Below are 17,471 nucleotides of genomic sequence, written 5' to 3'. Positions count from 1 at the left end.
TCTCAGTCAATTTAAACCAAGATGTAGGGATTAGATTTGTGAGTGTTTCTAGGGGCATAAGAAATGTCCAGAGAGGGAGGGTTCAGCTATGTGACGTGTGAAATGCCAAAGAGGCAGCCTGGAGGATTTCTCTCCTGCCAAGTAGTAAACTTCAGAGAGGGAAAGGGAGAGAGAATGTAAGTAAACCTGAGTGAATGCTGAGCTCTGTGACTGGCAATTAATAAAGCAGAGAGGATGAATGAGCCATACTACAAAGTAGTCCAGGATTTCTATACATCTGACCCCAAGAAACCTACACTGAAGGAAGCAAATGTTTGGCCATGCACTGGAAGGAGCACCAGCAGCTCTGGAGTTTCCTTTTCTTGCCCACATGTCTTTCTTTGCCTCTCCTTGTTGTGCCTGATAGGCAGTCTGCTGGGGCATCCTCAGTGTCTGGATTATGGGCCACCTTTCCAGCCCCCTTTTCACTTGGAGTTCTGCTCTGCCTATGAAAATTTTGGCTGCTGTGACCAGGAGAGAGATAACAGCATTGCAGCAAAATACTGGGACATCATGGATTATATTGACCCCCGGGGGCATAAGCTATGTGGAAGGTATATCAAAGATATCCTGTGTCAGGTAGGGCAGAAAAATTGTGTTTGTAACCTATGTGTTGGGCTCATTTGGGGGTCAGTTGTGGTCCTGATAGCCTGTTATAGCTAGCTGTGTTGCTGTGAAAAGAGGTGTTGGGAGCAGGAGGAGAAGTGGGCTGATGGAGTGATGATACCTAATCCTCAGCATGCATTTTGCAAAGCGCTTTGTGTAAGGCGCATCACTTTGTGGTATCTGGCAATATATAGTGACATTTGCGAGCAATAATTATTTATGAAAGCATTGCCCAATTTGAGTCATGATGGGAATCCTGCTGCCCTGCTAATTTTCTCATAATGAAGGGGAGAGTTACAGGTCAATATTTTCTGCTTGCAGCTACTAGGTGCTGGATTACAAATTCTACAGAAACAAATGACATGAGAATTACCAGGCAAAGTGTTTGGATCCCTGGACCCCATGAAGGATGTGTTTTGACTGTGTTCCTGTTGAGGATGCTCTAAATGGTGTGGTTGTTAAAGTAGAACAAAATTTAATAGGCAGTGGTTTCACACAGCTGCTGCAAGGTCCTCAGGCTTCAGTCACTGTATTTTCATCAGTGCGGTCTGCCCACTGTTCACATGGCTCACAGAAATGGGCATTGTGCAGTGAGAAAAGACCAAAGGCACTGATCTTCCTGAGCTTCTCCCCTCGATGTAATTAGAGGGCAGAACTGACCTGCCATTTTAACAACTGCTAGTCACGCAAAGCTGGACTTACTGCATGCCAAAACACAAAGCAGCCAAAAGACACATTAATCTTCCTAAGAACATATAAAGCTCTTTTAGTTAATATTTCCTTAGCCCTAAAATACTACCTGTGTACTAAAATGTTTCTACTCTTTTTGGATGCTGGCAGGATTCTAGCATCTCCTCGGGGTAGGGGGAACACCCCTTCAGCACCAGGGCTGAAAAAAGTAGCATCGGCATGGGTTGTCATTTTACAGTTGGTAAACCAGAAAAGATGTGTTACAGGTCCTAGCAGAACCACCAGTCTCGGTGTTAAGATTTTTCTACATGTTGCGGGTAGAAAAAAAGACTATAAAAATGTGTCTGTTACCTTTTTGCTCATTCCACAGGCCGTAAATTTTGCATTTGTCCTAAGTGTATGTTGTAGCAAAAAAACAACCCCACCCTATATATTTTCTTATCTTTTCAAACTAGTAAGTCATTATTCTTTTCCTATTTGTCTAGAGTGAGATTGCTGTTAAATCTTTGGGGAAGAGCTTGTGATTGTTTGGTGTTGCTCTTCCTGTTCAAGTTGGTGACAACCATGGAAATAAAGTTGGGTTCCCTGGCAAATATTATTTGCATGTTGAATTAGTGGAAGAGCAAAGATCTACCAAATGGTTTTGCTTTAGAGATGTCACTTTGCTGGATCAAATTGTTACTGATGATCTCATGTGGAAGGGATGGAAAATGATGACATCTCCATTCTATCACCTCCACAGTATCCTGATAGTTTGTAGTCACTACCCATGCAATGCTGACTTGTACTTAGTGCCACATCAAATACGAAGACAGATGCATACATGTGATCAGGATGTAATTGTGCCAAGTACTTACTTCTGCTGTGTACAGCAGGACTTCAGATAAACTGCTGCCAGTAACAAGTGCTTTTATTGATATTATTTGTATGGAACTCAGAATGCAGAGATTGACTTGGAAGCAATGGTAGACAATATTATTAGCTTTTGTCTTTTGAACAAAACATTTCAAGAAAGACATGTAGGTGCTTATTGATAAACCTGACTTATTAGTAGCTGCCCTAATTTAGTGAAAACAGCATTATTTCATGTCTTTGGGGGAGATCATAGCAGCAAAGTGTTGTAACAAAGCAGCTCATTCAGTCAGGTGTTCCTTCAGTGCCAAAACCAGCAGGCAGCAAAAACCAGACAACTTCTTTTTTTTCCTAGCTTTCCTGGTGTGGTAATGAGTGATGTGCTGGGGGTTATACAGAGGAAGCTGGATTTGGTGACTGCAGCAGTCTCGCTGGTCCCACAGAGCCCAGGAAGGATGCTGCGGAGTGCCACCTTACCTTCGCAGTGGAGCTGTGTGTTTGTTAACAGATAGAAGACTACTGGATGGGGATGTGTTCTGGATCGCAGATTTCCTGCTGTCACTGTAAACCAGATAGTTTTCAAAAGAAACGTAACAGGCTGGAAGAGTCCTTTAAAGCAATCTGGCTCTGCTGGTAGAGCTGCTTCAGTTTGCATCTGGCAAGATTTGGGTCTATTTTTGCTAGGTACACTTGTTCTAAGCATTTGTAGGTTTAGAGTCTGACCCTCAGCTGAGCTGTTCTAGGATTTAGCTTAAAAACTGAACCTGGAACTCCAAAAACTGCCTGTAACATTCATAATTCCCTGGATGCAAACATGCCGCATGCCCTAGAACAGCTGTTTGGCTGCTGGCTGAGGGGATGCTGCTTCTATTCAGAAAACTGCTACAGGAGAGGCTTAAAAAACAGAGACAACCAATTAAGCCTTGTTCAAGCCGATCGAAAGCTGTGATATCGGCATGGGCTAGGCGCTAGTGCAGGGAAAGTAACACACTTCTTAAGCCAGGTTTAATCTGGGGCCTGACTTGATTGCTGAATGCATGCTCTTTTTGCAGAGAAACTATTACAACACAGCAAAGTATCAGCTTGATCCTAGCAGCTTCTGCTGCTTCTGCTCTATAAAGTAGTGGGATTAATTGCATTGTTTCATGCATGCTTGAGTGAAATGAAAGCAGACAACCAACAGTAACTGCAAGGCCACCTAATCCCAGGATTTTACGTGGTTCCTGAGGAATGGCCTCCATCTTGTGTGTCTTGCTGGGTCTGTGTGCTGCAGGCAAACACTGTGTGGGAAGCCCAATGGCTGGAAAAGCATGGCAGCTGCTCAAACCATGATATAACTAGAAACTCAACATCTTTGAGAGTGTGTGAGTGTACACTGGCAAAAGTGGGGGGGGTGAGCGATGGTTAATGAACTTCGTAAGTGTCAGGGGAGGAATATGGCAGCCAAGTGTTATTGAACGCCAGCACCAAAGCTGCTCTCCTTCAAGAAGGTGAGAACAGAAAGGCACTTAACTGAAGCTTTCGCTTTTGGAGATGGCACTCGGGGACTAATGGTGCCCTTCCTTCTTCCAGGAAGACCTTAAACATGGGAAAAATGGTGCGGTTCTGCCATCTGGGGCTGGGCTGAGGCTGCAAGGACAGGCCTGGGGCACTTGGTTCCCCTTTTTGGGCTGGGGACTTCTGATCTGGGGAGTGGAGGAGAGGTTCCTTTTACGACGTGAAAGCAAGAGAAGCCAACTTGTTCTGTGCAGCTTTATAATCAAATGGCAGCAATGAAAAGTGAGAAATTTACTACACTATCTAAGAGTTGAAAGGGCTTTGCTACTTACAAGTTGTTTCTGTTCTTAGCATGGCCAAGAGCCCTCAGGCTCTTCTGTGAGCAAAGGAAACAGTTTGCTGTGCTAAGTGTGGAATGAGGGTCTGTAGTCTTCACATTAAATATCCTGGAAAGGCTGCTACTTGCAACAAAAAAGTCAGTGGTTGTATAACTGCGCCAGATTTGTTTAATGATTTTTCTTTAGTGAAGCAGACTTGTTTAATAAGGCAGAAAAAATACTAACGTAGTAGTTCCTCATTCTTCAAATGTCTGTGTACTTACCTTCCTACATATATGTCCAATAAAAACTGTGGATAGACTGTTTCAGGCTGCTGGCGTGAAAATCAATAAAATAATCTTTCTGCAGAATTTGGCTCCTTCTGTTTTAACTTCTGCAATTTTGTGCTCTTATTAAAACAGAGGTGGGATTTTAATGGAAATACTTTATAGAAGTTCTGGCCCAGAATTTTTGCAAGATGAGGAATTTAAATTCAGGTACAAATTCGAACACAATGATATTTGAAGTTTTTAGCTGTGCAAAATATCAGTTAAATAATGTCTGATTTCCAGTAAGTGACATAATTTTTGATGCATAACACTTGAAAATGTTGCAGGCAGTATTCTTTTCCCTGAAGATCACGTGTAATCTTATGCAATTCATGTAGCTACCATTGACTCTGTTTACTTATTTGAAACAGTTTTAAATATCAGCTACAGTCTGCTTCAGTGATATGCATGTAAGAACATGATTGAAGTTGTACAGCATTGGACCAAAGATTAACTTAGCCTATACATTTAACTGATGTACATCTTTAGCACCTACAATTTCTCCTGGCAGTTTCACCTTCTTTTTTTTTAACCGTGCTCCTGCTAGCTTTATCTAATGCTCCCTCATTTTTTTTCTGGCGGAAAGGTGGTACAACTGATCTCCATGCATCTTCTCAATGTCACCTGTGATATTTACAGGTTATTTACAGATATCTGTCAGGCTGTTGCCCCATTCTGATCACCCCTCTGCAAAACTGCTCATTCCCATCTTAATTAGCTGTTCTGTATCTTTGATTGTCCTTGTGGATTTGTTCCTCTATGTTGCTGTGCGCAGTGTTGAAGGCATGGGTGAACCTGTGCCTGTTCTGTTTTCTCTCTTTCCTAATGCTTGATTAGACCTAGGTATGGGCTTAAGTGGCTTAACAAAGTGAAATCTTTAAATGTACCTGGAAAAGGCAGTGATGCTGGCTGATGTGAAAGATGTGTCCTGTCCAGATTTGAGACTGCAGGTCTGGAGAAGTCTGAAGTACAAAGGTTAACATTCTCCATAGTACTAAAGGGTTCCTGCAGTTGAGGGAGTTAACAAATTCTTCTCTCAAGCTGTTAAGAACAGGTTACAAAGTACCTCGTTCAAAACGCTATCCGAGGAAGCAAAGGGGTATTTCTAAAAGCAAAGGTAAGAAGAGATTGCGAAAAGAAATTGCCCATCACTTCCTTAAAAACCTCTAGTAATGGAGAATCCACAGCCTTCATAGATACACTTCTGTTGGGAATAACTTAGGTGCAGCTGATTGCTTTGGTAAAGGAAACTACTGACCTCTAAATTGTCTTTAGCAGTGTTCTGAGTGACTTTCTACTACTCCACTTCAAAGATTACTCATGTTCTCTGCCTTACTAATTTTTCTTCTTATTAACCGGTTTGCTTCTGTGAAGGTGTCTTGGCTTCTCCTGGATGTGTGTACACAGCCGCATACTTAGTTTCTTTTACTTTCTAGGAATGTTCTCCATACGCTGCACATCTCTACGATGCAGAAAATCCTCGGACACCTCTAAGAAGCCTCCCAGGACTTTGTTTTGACTACTGCTCTGAGTTTCACTTCAACTGCCGCTCTGCCATCAGCCTGCTGACGAGTGATAAGCACATCCAAGAGTGCTGCGAGACAAACAAGACTCGCTTTTGCAACCTCCTTCACCTACATGATGAGGACTACTGCTTCCCCAATGTGCTGAAGAACACAGCCCTCAACCGCAACCTGGGCTCGGTGGTGGAGGACCGCAAAGGCTGTCTCCAGCTCTGTCTGATGGAGGTTGCCAATGGCCTGAGGAACCCAGTGCTCATGGTGCATGCAAATGACAATACCCACCGCATGTTTGTAGCTGAGCAGGTGGGCATGATCTGGGTCTACCTACCTGATGGCAGCCGGCTGGAGGAGCCCTTTCTGGATATTAAAAATATAGTGCTGGCTACACCATGGATAGGGGATGAGCGGGGCTTTCTGGGGATGGCTTTCCACCCCAAATACAAGTACAATGGGAAGTTTTATATCTATTACTCATACATGGATAAGAACCGAGTGGAAAAGATCAGGATCAGTGAACTGAAGGTTTTAGCATCTGATGTCAATAAAGCTGATCCACTCTCAGAAAGGTAAAGTTCATGTTGAATGCTATTTTGTGCTACAATGAGAAATTGTTTTTCTTTGTCCCTGTCCTTCCCCCTTGCAGAACCTGCGTGTTCCCAGTCACCCTGGTCCAGGTGTGTGACTGGCCTGCTATGAAGCTACCACAGACAGATTGGCTCAAGGTCACACAGCAAACTAGAAATGAGACTGAAAAGTGGATCCAGGATCTAGGCTTCCATGTCATCTTCTCTATCTTGTATTCTTGCCTTCTAAAGAGCAATAATAGCCTTAAGCCTATTGTGGAATTAACATCTGCCCTAAAAGTGTTTTGTACTGTATGAGAACATGGATGCTTCACCATAGTACTACACATTCGTTTAATCTGACACATGTGCCCCTGCCCCGTCCCCCGCTAAGAAAAAAAGCTAATTGTCAGTTATGGAGAAGAATTTGTTAATAGTGGACTTATGGTGATTGTGAAACTCTAGAGAAAATAAGATGCTTCTGAAGCCCTTAAATTCACCAACTGCTTCTCATGTAAGAAAGCAGGACCTGCCTGTCGCAATCAAAGTTTAAAGGGCAACGAGTGTTCCCCACAGACAATCACTTGATGTATTTGTAGTCATGTTTTCAGATAAGCTGTGACTCCTGCACTCATGATGGTGGGTGAGTGTTGTAGCACAAGAGGTGTTAATGCAGTGCAGGTCAGAGCTGTGAGTGCACGGGGCAGCTGTAGTGCTGCATGGCTGGTGGGAAACGTTTCCTCAAGGGATGCCATGCTGAAGGGAGCTCTGCTGTAAGGAAGGCGGACAGCCTTACGCTGCAGGCTCATGGGGAAACAGGATGCGACTCAGCACTGTACTTGACAAAGCTGACAGGTCTGTACAGCTGGGAAATCTTGCTTTCTTCTGTAAAGTGATGCAATATTTCTGCAGCCTACCTGAATGCTCAGTCTTTTCCAGTAGCTACATCTGGAGTTATTTCTCCTTTTAGGAATCTTTTGGAGCTTGAAGAACCGGCTGCAAATCATAACGGTGGGCAGCTGCTCTTTGGTGTGGATGGCTATATGTATCTATTCACAGGGGATGGAGGAAAAGCTGGAGACCCTTTTGGAAAATTTGGGAATGCTCAGAACAAGTAAGTAGGAGGGCAGTTGAAAGCCTTGAGCTTGTCCACCAAGACACAGGGTTTGGAAATGAGACAATGTGGAAGAATAAAGTAAGTGTGCTTCCCAAAAGTGCTTGTCCATCTGTAAGTCTGTCCAGCACAGTTTTTCAAAAATTCTAATTTTACATTTTCAAAGCTGAGGGAACCCAACTTGCTAAGAAGGGGAAGAGTATTCTGTGACTTAAAAAGGTTGCAAGACATACCAGCTGTTTTATGTCTTTGGGACAGATAACTTGCCTTTGGAAAGGGGGAGGAGGGAGAGAATTGTTCATTTTCAGTTGGCTCTCATGCTAGGATTTGTCTTTTTTTCTGTCATTCTCTTTAGGAGTGCTTTGTTGGGGAAAGTCTTGAGGATTGATGTGGATGGAAAAAGCCCTGATGGAAAGCCTTATCGCATCCCTTCTGATAATCCATTTGTGTCTGATCCCAAGGCCTGCCCTGAGGTTTATGCTTATGGGGTCAGGAATATGTGGCGCTGTGCGGTTGACAGAGGGGACCCTGTCACAAAGAAGGGAAGAGGGAGGATGTTCTGTGGGGATGTCGGGCAGAACAGATTTGAAGAAATAGACATCATTGTTAAAGGAGGGAACTATGGCTGGAGAGCAAAGGAGGGATTTGAATGCTACGACACAAAGCTTTGCCACAATTCCTCTTTGGGTAAGGAAGAAGTCTCTTACAGGAGGTTACTTTATTATACATGTGTATTTACTGCACTATAGCTCCATTTTTACAGTGAAGCTAAATAATCCAGCATTGTAGGTTAAATGGAGATTGTTTACTACTTAAGAGCAGAATATTCCTTCTCCCCAGCCCTGCAGTGTTGGTATGAAATGATGCCCTGCTTATTCAGGGAATTCTCTGTCATACATTGTAATGGACAAGGTGTTTAGGGTCAAAGCCTGTGCCTTTTGCAGACAGAATTTTCCCAGTGAAGTTAGGAAGGCAATGGATTGGGTTTAAGTAGAAAAGCAATACTGTGTTTTCAGAAGCTCTGAGCCATGGCTATGGCTAAGAGAGTGGACAAGGCTGATGTTGAGATCCTGAAAGAAATTCTGTGGATGAGGCACTGTGTGTTAGCAAGTAGGGTGCTGCAGCAGAACACCCAAAAGCTGTGCTCTGGGTCTGACGGTGGGTGTGATGGACAAACTCACATGCTGCCTTTAAAAAAAGAGTAGATACCCGTGGTCTCTTTTGGAAAGGATGATAGAAGAACTGGGTATTATTATGATCTTCCTTAAGCTGTTGGAAGAAAACACCTGGTCTCAAGCTCATGCAGATGTTTCTGAAACATTTGTATGAGCAGGCAAGTGTAAAGTATGTGTTATCAACATTTGTCCTCTGCTATGCTGGTACCCACATGGCTCAAGTTTTTTTGTTTGGATGGGTTTCTTTAATGGCTCAATCCTCCATTGACAACAACACTGAATTAAATTTTGCTGTTAATCTACATTTTTTTAATGAATTGCATTTGTAATCTTTAAAGTCATGAAAGATTAAAGACAAGGCACTCGATCCAGGGGGGAAAAAAGTAAGGACAAGACTAAAATTTTGTGGGATCTGATATTCAACCCAAGAAAGGGCAGAATTCAATTTTAAAAGTGCCAGAGGCAAAGCTTTTATGTCACATAAAATGAAGGTAGCACACTTATGCATGTTCTGTGCTGAGAACGTTGGCAAACATATCAAGATGTTGAGTTAGCTTGCAATTGTTTGATCTTATTCCCTTCTCTAAAAATACTGGAATTTGTAAAGACAATCCCTGCTAAAATGATTGGTACAATCGCAAACCTGTAAGATAACACTTCCTGCAGGCTGATACCTTTCTGCATTGCTTGCTTGATGCAGAGAATCTTGGTCCTATGTGTTATGGAAGCTGATCACAGCTAAGCCTTGATAAGCACAGAGAGCTCCTTAAAGCCTCCGGGTCTGTTCTGTCTTGAAATTACTGAATTCCCATCGAAATGTAACTATGCTGTTTGTTCAACTGTACTGGTCCTTCTAGTAATTTTTGTGCCCATCGGTGTCACTGAGCAATAGCTTTTTGATCCTCTCTGGATGTAAATTTTCCATTTCTCATGCCTCTGTATTTCACAGATGACATTCTTCCAATATTTGCATACGGCCGCAACGTGGGGAAGTCAGTCACTGGAGGTTATGTATACAGAGGATGTGAATCGCCCAACTTGAATGGCCTCTATATTTTTGGTGATTTCATGAATGGGTAAGATTAATTGTTATCTCTGCAGCTCCCATTCTGTACCTGTATTTGCCTTATTTGGGCAAATAAGCATATCAGAGGATCCTGAAACCTTCTGAGCTGGAGTAAATGAGAATCCTAGCTGCCTGTATATTAGACCTAAGGGCTCTGTTTGACCATTGTAACAACATTTTGGTTGGAATCTAAACTTCCTCCAGTTTAGAGTCCTTAGGATAGGTTTGCTTTTGTTCAGGTCTATTTTTCCAAAAGATAAAAGTTAAAGCCAGTCAACAGCCAGGATCCTCACTGACTTTTTTTCAGTAATGCATGATTTTGACAGGAACTAACCTTGATAATGGAAACATAAAACACAGGGTTTTATTTTTCATTTAGTCGACTTATGGCTTTACAGGAAGAGGAGAAGACAAATAAGTGGAAGAAGCAAGATATCTGCATTGGCAGCACAAAAGCTTGTGCTTTCCCTGGAATGATAAGTTCTTATAGCAAATTCATCATCTCATTTGCTGAGGATGAAGCAGGTAGGTATTGTAGCTAAAGGTAGCCATACCTTTATTGGAAACTGTACTGTCAGTTCTGTGCTGTAGGGCAGATGTGTAAAATTATGCAGCTCCTCACATGCTACGAGAAAGCAGGCACTGCAAAACAGGTTTGTGGCTATCTCAGCACAGCAGGTAGGGTTGATATGGGGTCCAGAGAGGTCTCCTGTCCTGTGAGGCTATTGCAGATCATCTCGATGGAAGGCTCAGGAGACAGATCCTCATGTGAACCTGCAGTCTGAATGCTCCAGGTTCTCTATGGTGTTTGAATTCCTGTTTGTTTCAGCCTTTCCCTGTCCTTTTGTTACTGCTTGTTTATGCTGTTTCATTAATGAAAAGACACTATCAATGTTGTTTGTTCTTTCATTGTAACAGCTCATCCTCACTTGAGTTCTTACAGCTTATCTGAATTTCCTCCTCTTCATGAGTATAAATTCCTCAGTCTTATTCACAACAGCAGCACTTCACACTGTGGATTATACACCAAGGCTTTATTTAGGCATGAGGAAAGCCACTACTTTGAAAGTTGAGTGGAAATGTCTCAGTGCATAGGGTTACTACTATGGTCACTGATGACCAGATCTCTCACCGATGTGAAAGTACCAATGCGTACTTTGTTCACTCCTGACAAAGCGCTATGCAATACAAACACTGACTACAAATTTCTTAAGAACACAGATGTGCTTCAATAAGCTCTGATGCTTCATGATTCATCAGAGATTTGCTTGTAATGAAAAGATGCTAGATCATCCAGCTAGCATACCCTGTCAAAGCTGCAGGGAGATGCAGTCTTTGTTGTGAAATACGTACAATTTTTAACTGTTCTAACACCACATGGAGTGGACCTTAAATGTCTCTTCTACTGGTTGTTATTTTAGAAACCTGTATGGCATCCTCATGTGATTTGAAAAACAACAGATTTGCCTCTTTTGCAAGCTACTATAATTTGCCTGGATATTGTTCTAGTGGGTGCTGAAGGGAAGGCATGAGGAGCAGTTAATCTCCTCAGCAACCACACTGGAATAAGAAGCTTCTGTTTTCCATGGATTAGGCAATTTAGCTCTTGTTGGATTTTTTTTTTTTTTGCTATGACTATGAGATGGCTAAATATTTGCGTGGTCTTCCACTCTATTTGTAGCTTCTGGCTGCTTCTTTGGTACAAAGAAGTTTAAAAAATACATGTTTATACAGAGGAAAGTAACCTTTTGAGGGCCACTGACTGAGGTAATGAAGGTCCTGCTCAGGCACTGTGCTTGATCGAGGGCTGCTGGTTCTGTGTAGAACCCTGCTGCAACCAAGAGATCACTTAGTGTCCCTGGCAGTCCTCCTGCACAGGCAAGGGTGAGACCACAGCCCACGTCTTGAAAGTAAGACACAACTGAAGGAGTGACTGAAGGGGTTTTCTGACCATGTGAATTAATGAAGAGCCAGGAAAGAGGGAAATGAAGAACTGGGATTCAGGTTGGGCTCTTGAATGTGAAACTGGTTTTCTTTTTTCACTTCCATTTAGGTGAGCTGTATTTTATGTCTACTTCTTATCCCAGTGCCTATGCACCACATGGATCGCTCTACAAGTTTATTGATCCTGCAAGGTTAGTAATTAAACATGTTTTTCCATGCCAAATGCTTCTATAATCACCATACATTCTCCAGCTATCACAGTAGAAAGAATGCTAAGTACTACTGATACATAATCTCACTGACCTCCACATCCAGTCCTTGGTTATTGTTCGTCAACTGTACAACTGGTGCAACTTGAACCAGTTTAATTTATTCCTCACTCATCATATCTGTGCATCCATAAATAGACAGAGTTCATATACCTTAAAGGTCTAGGACAGTAAGGATCAAAATAATGTTTTCTTCGTTGCGTATCTGAAGTATAGCATAGTGATGTTTTAAAAATGACAGCCCATATCCTTTAGGGACATGATATCAACTATCTGCAATGCACTTTCATATGAATAAATAAATAAATAAATTGCAGTCCACAGTTTAGTTTCCCTCACAAATAAGAGTGAAGCCTGGTGGTTCATGCAGTGTTCAAATAATAATTGGAGCCTGAACCTGAGCTTTTCCAAGCAAAATGTTTTTTCCCCATTAAGCAGTTATCCTTGTTAAGTCTGTTTTTACAATAATCATGTTTATGTAATTTTTTCCCCTCCCAAGCTTTTGGATCTTGCTAAAAAGCATTAAATGTGTTTGAAATCACCCTGTAAAGTAGATACAGTACTAATGTGTCTGTGCTGTTCCCAAGATCTCAGACACTAACAAAATGAAGAAAACAAGTTATGTTTTCTTAGGAAGTTAAATCCAAACCCAGGTAGTTAATTCAAGCTCTGTACTAAGGTGATGGGAATATGAACTTGAGTCTTTTACTTGCTGTAAATACTTCAGGAGATGCCTGCCTTTAACAGTTTATTGTCTGCCAGGAAGCTTTTGAACCACATTAACTGTGGCTGACCAAAATGTAACACTTCCAACTAAAAAAAAAATATTTGTGAGCTAGCATAAACATCAAGAGCTTGAGCATGCTCTATTTCACAAAAAAAAGCCATGCAGTCCCTATGCCACTCCTTAATGTGCCATGAAGACTATCAGGATGATAAATCCTCTCCCCTTTCCCACTGTAAAGGGAGAAATGCAGCTTTTTGTTTCACAGGCTGCCTGTAGGAGTGTTTCCAGGAGGAAAGCTGAGGAGGGACTCCCTGCCTGAGGACTGGTGTGCAGTAATGCACCATGGATGACTCCATGGGGGGGCAGCAAGCCCCTGCCAGGAGTGTGTTGGTTTCACTGCTCAGAAAGGCTTTTTGGAGAGAAGCCAGCTCATCCCTGTGCTTTTGGAGCTTCACATCCATCACTTCTAGAGCAGGACCAGGCATTTATTCCTTTTAGCTCTCTGGAATTTATTTTTGTATTTTCTGGTTCCTCTTGTTTACCTTAGCCTGGATGCTGCTCTCTGCTCAGTTTTGCCCTCGTCTGTCTGCTTAAGCACTTTGCAAGCTTGTGCAGGGTGTGCAAAGCGCTGACTGCCCCTCTGGAGGCTGAGCTTTCTTGGCCCTGGAGCAGACAGTGTGAACCCCTCCTGATCCTGGATTGTACTCAGGCATCCTCCTGACTGTATCAAGAGAGTAGATTTTTCCTTCATCCTTTGCATTGTCACGCTGTTTATAGCATTCTTCCATTTCCATCTCACTGTGAGCGGAGGCTGCGATAACTGGCTCCTCTGATGCCTCTGAGCGCAGTCCCAGTTTGTCCAGCCCAGGCACTCCTTGCTTCCTGCCCGCACTGCCGCAAACACGCTGGCAAGGGCAGCGAGCCACACACATGCCTCCTTCAGAGCGTTGGCAGGGCCACTGCCATCTACCTGATGGCAAGTCAAACTTCCCTAGGAACCTCCCGGGAAAACTGATGGCAGCAGTCCCCCGTGTCCCCACTTCAGCTTGCCGTTCTAGTGCTCTGAGACAGCAGAGTGGCTGGTGTGATTCTGCCTGGATTGGCACCAAATCCCCTCAGTCAGGAACGGAGGGAAGAGGTGTTAGAAGGTGCTTTAAAAATTAGAGGTAGGGGGGAACCACACCAAAAAAACCACAAGCAATGCCAACAACCCTGCTTTAGTAACCTTTTTTTTTTTTAATTGAAATGGTTTGGAGGAAGCACTTGGCTGTTGCCCCTGTCTGAAGGAGAATGCTAATCACAAGAAAATGTGATGCCTTAGGTCATGATTCGCTCTGCTCTGTCAAGCATGCCAAATTGGAAGAGCCTGTTCTTATTTGTCCTGCGGCAGTTCCCTTGGTGTGTAACAGAAAACATAGGTCTGTTGCTCTTCTTTGTACCCCCCTTCCTGTCATTTAACATCTAACAGCTTTACCTCAGGGAAAATGTGCTTTTTTTGGATGCTTTTGTACTGTGGGGAGCTGTTGGGGAAGGGCAGGAGAGGAATGCAGATACGTTTTCTTTGCAGTTGTTGCTTCTTCCCTCCTTGCCTGTTCCTTTCCTTTCTCCCCCCTCTTGCTGCAGCACTATGTTTTGTCAGAAGCAGCACCCTTTGAAGGTCACACTAACCTTCGTGGGGCTGTGTGGGAATATTCTGCTGCATGTACAGCAAGCCTTATGCTGCAGCATGGGCAAGGGTGTCACTGACAAGCCTTATGTGCATGAACGAGACTCTTCTGCTTCAAGTATTAGTGAGGAGAACCCAAAGTGATTGATAGTCTGAAGTTCAACCAATGCATCCACCAAGCTTCTAGAAACAGTGCTGTCCTGTGCCTCCAGCAGCTGGACATGTAGCTGAATGTACCTAATTAAGCACCTTTTAAATTCTGTGGTGGGCTACAAGTTCATGCAGGGAGGCCAGCATCCCACACACAAACCAGCTATTGATGTTGGATAAAGACGGTCCAGACTGCCTGATGGTAGAAAGTTGACCACAAGCGTTATAGAAGAGAAGCTGCAGCCTTCCAGCTGCTATTGCTATTCAGACAGGGACTTTATGGCTTGCAGCCTTGAGTTAGGCTCTTAAATTCCACCGACGTTGCACTCCAGGTGCCTGAAATGCTTTCATGCCTCTTCCAGCAGAGGCAAATGACAACGGGGGACTGATGTCTGCCTCTGGAATAAATAAACTGCCTTTAACAGTCTCTCAGATATCTGCATATGGCTTTCTGTTTTTTAAGGAGAGCTCCACCAGGGAAGTGTAAATACAAGCCTATTCCAGTGAAAACAAAGAGTAAACGGATACCATTTGTTCCACGTGCAAGTAAGTTGTTCAGCTTTGATTTTGAGAAGCAAATCATATAACCATCTTACAGGCATGTGATTGAAATCTTTAGCAGTCTTAAAAAACAAAGCAGTGAGCAGGAGCAATCCTGAAGTTAGGTTATCACATTTAATGTGTACTTCTGTCATCTGTTAGATGCCACACCTTTTCCTAATCCCACTCTCTGATTTTTTTCTAAGTGTTGCCAAGTTAGTAGTGTAAACGGGCATCACAAGGGAACTGATGGCTTTGATTCAGGCATTGGATTTGGTCTGGGAAGTTCCGAGAGCCTGTCCCTGGCTCTGTGGCAAGCTCCTTGAGTCAAATTATGCCCTCTCTGTAAATCTGTGGGAGTCAATCTTTCTCCTGGCTTTTTTCTGTCCTACATCCCATGCAACTAGGACAGGGTTACATCTTCTTATTGAGTAGAAACACTGTTTAGCAAGTTGAGGTTATCTTTTCTGGGATTCCAGATACTAGTGTAATGTGAAAAATTCATATCGTAAGTGCCAAAAAAGTGTGCAAGGTTTCATCGTATTCTGTCTGGACTTAATTTTCCTTAAACAAACATTCTCATTTCTAAAATTAAATTTTATTTCCAAGAAACCCAAGGCTCTCTTGATGGAAGAAAAGACGTTTATATAGTGTGTATTTCTTCTTTCAGAATGTCAGCTGTTTTTCTTAACTGTAGCTCTAATAAGGGTTTATATCCGTCATATGTCTGAATTAGCCTTTTGCCTTAAAAGCAGGGATGCTGAACCATGTTAATTACTTTTCTCAGAGACTGTCCTTGAGCTGCTTAATGAACCTTCAACAACCAAGCCTCTGAAAAAATCTTTTACCCTCACTGCAACCATCCCAACAGTTTCTTCTAAGAAAGCTAAAAAGACCCCATCCACAAAAATAAAAGCATCAACAGTGAAACCAGTTCCATCTGGTAAAAAGAGACAGAAAATGAAAGCTGAGGCTAAACCTCACAAGCCAAAGCAGGAAGAGAAGGTTGCACACATTTCTAGAACTACACCAGCACCACCTTTGCCAAGAAAGAAGAGCTCCCACCTAACCAGAACCAAGAAGCTTCTTCCAAAGAAAGCAGCACTAGTTAAGGAAAAACTGGAGGAGAAAGGAGAGTAGATTAAGCAGCTTTTGAAGCTCAGTGATGTCCCAGAAAAAGCAAGTCACAAGATGGTGAAATAAATGTTTTGAGTAGTGACCAAATAGAAGAGAATCAGCTGACTTGCTATGCCAGTGCTCCCAGGTGCACCTCCATTATGTCAGTGTTGGCAGTATCTATATATGTTCTATTAAACCTTAACACCACCAACCTCCTGATATTAACTTTCTTCGCACATCCTGCTGTGATGGCCTTTTCTGACACAAGTAGTTATGAGAGTCTCTGATGGAGATTCACTTCTAAGATTTGGCTGTGTATGACTGTCTAATAAATCCAAGTGCCTCCAACTTTCATGACTTGCATCTTTTATTCAAGAATATGAAATCGATATGTCAGTGATGTCACTGTTCTGTTTTTTGTCCTTTAACTGAAATGCAGCGAAAAGTATCTTTTAAGAGTAGTTGTCTTTCAGACAATGGAATTAGGTTTTTTTTTTTAAACTATTTTTTTCAAGGTATGGATCACCTGCAGGTTCCAAAGGATTCAGTAATGGCTGGAAATGTTCAGCAAATCTTAAAAACAAAGCCACAGAGCACCCCTCAGAAAGTCCTAGTTACAGCTGAGCAATGGGCTTGAACCATCATCTGGCTCTCCCTGAATGGGGCTGGATTCTGCCTGTCAGGGGAGCACCTCTGGGCTTGCAGGTAAGGGCTGGGTGCAGGGTTACTGGCTGCAGCCAGGTTACTGGTTCAGCCTCTCCTCTTCCCTGGGAGCAGCGCGGGTTTAGAGCGGAACGGGAGGGGTGCAGGGCACAGCAGCGCCGCTTTGTACGCAGGGCACGCGGTGAAATTAATTTGCAATGGGATGCTGCAAGAAGAACGGGGAGGGTGAGGACTGTGGGGTTGTGTTATCCACGGTGGAAGTGGGGCAGTAACAAACCTCAAATGTTCTTTTCCAGAGAATTTATTTGTGTAGTGGAGCCAGGGCCTGGCTTAGACTCCTACTCTTGGTGTAAGAGGGAGCCAAAGGAAATTACATCATTTTACAGTTTCAAGTGTTACGTTCATCTCCTACTGCCGCCCTCTGGACGCGCCGTTTCGGGATGCAAAAAATAGCAGCTGTGGCTTTCAGCCGGCGGGGAGCGATCCACGCTGCGCGGCCGCGGAGCGAAAGGGGGTGGGGGGGGGTGGAGAAAAAGGGGAGGGACGGGGAAAAAGGAAGTCGCCAGAAGGCCCCAGCGAGGATCGAACTCGCGACCCCTGGTTTACAAGACCAGTGCTCTAA

The 17,471-nt window shown here is 43.2% G+C and overlaps 1 protein-coding gene across 1 annotated transcript; it reads left to right on the top strand.

Annotated features, from left to right (window-relative positions):
* Positions 1-222: 222 nt before the first annotated feature.
* Positions 223-17,254, top strand: HHIPL2 (HHIP like 2). The gene is made up of 9 exons (XM_081998375.1): positions 223-618; positions 5,767-6,419; positions 7,387-7,530; positions 7,886-8,217; positions 9,655-9,781; positions 10,151-10,296; positions 11,825-11,906; positions 14,991-15,073; positions 15,855-17,254. The coding sequence occupies exons 1-9, from the start codon at positions 235-237 to the stop codon at positions 16,205-16,207; spliced, it is 2,304 nt and encodes a 767-aa protein (XP_081854501.1). The 5' UTR covers positions 223-234; the 3' UTR covers positions 16,208-17,254.
* Positions 17,255-17,471: the final 217 nt, after the last annotated feature.

The sequence above is a fragment of the Phaethon aethereus genome (assembly GCF_964289735.1).
Source record: "Phaethon aethereus genome assembly, chromosome: 3".
Classification (NCBI taxonomy): domain Eukaryota; kingdom Metazoa; phylum Chordata; class Aves; order Phaethontiformes; family Phaethontidae; genus Phaethon; species Phaethon aethereus.
This window is presented reverse-complemented; position numbering and strand designations above follow the sequence as displayed.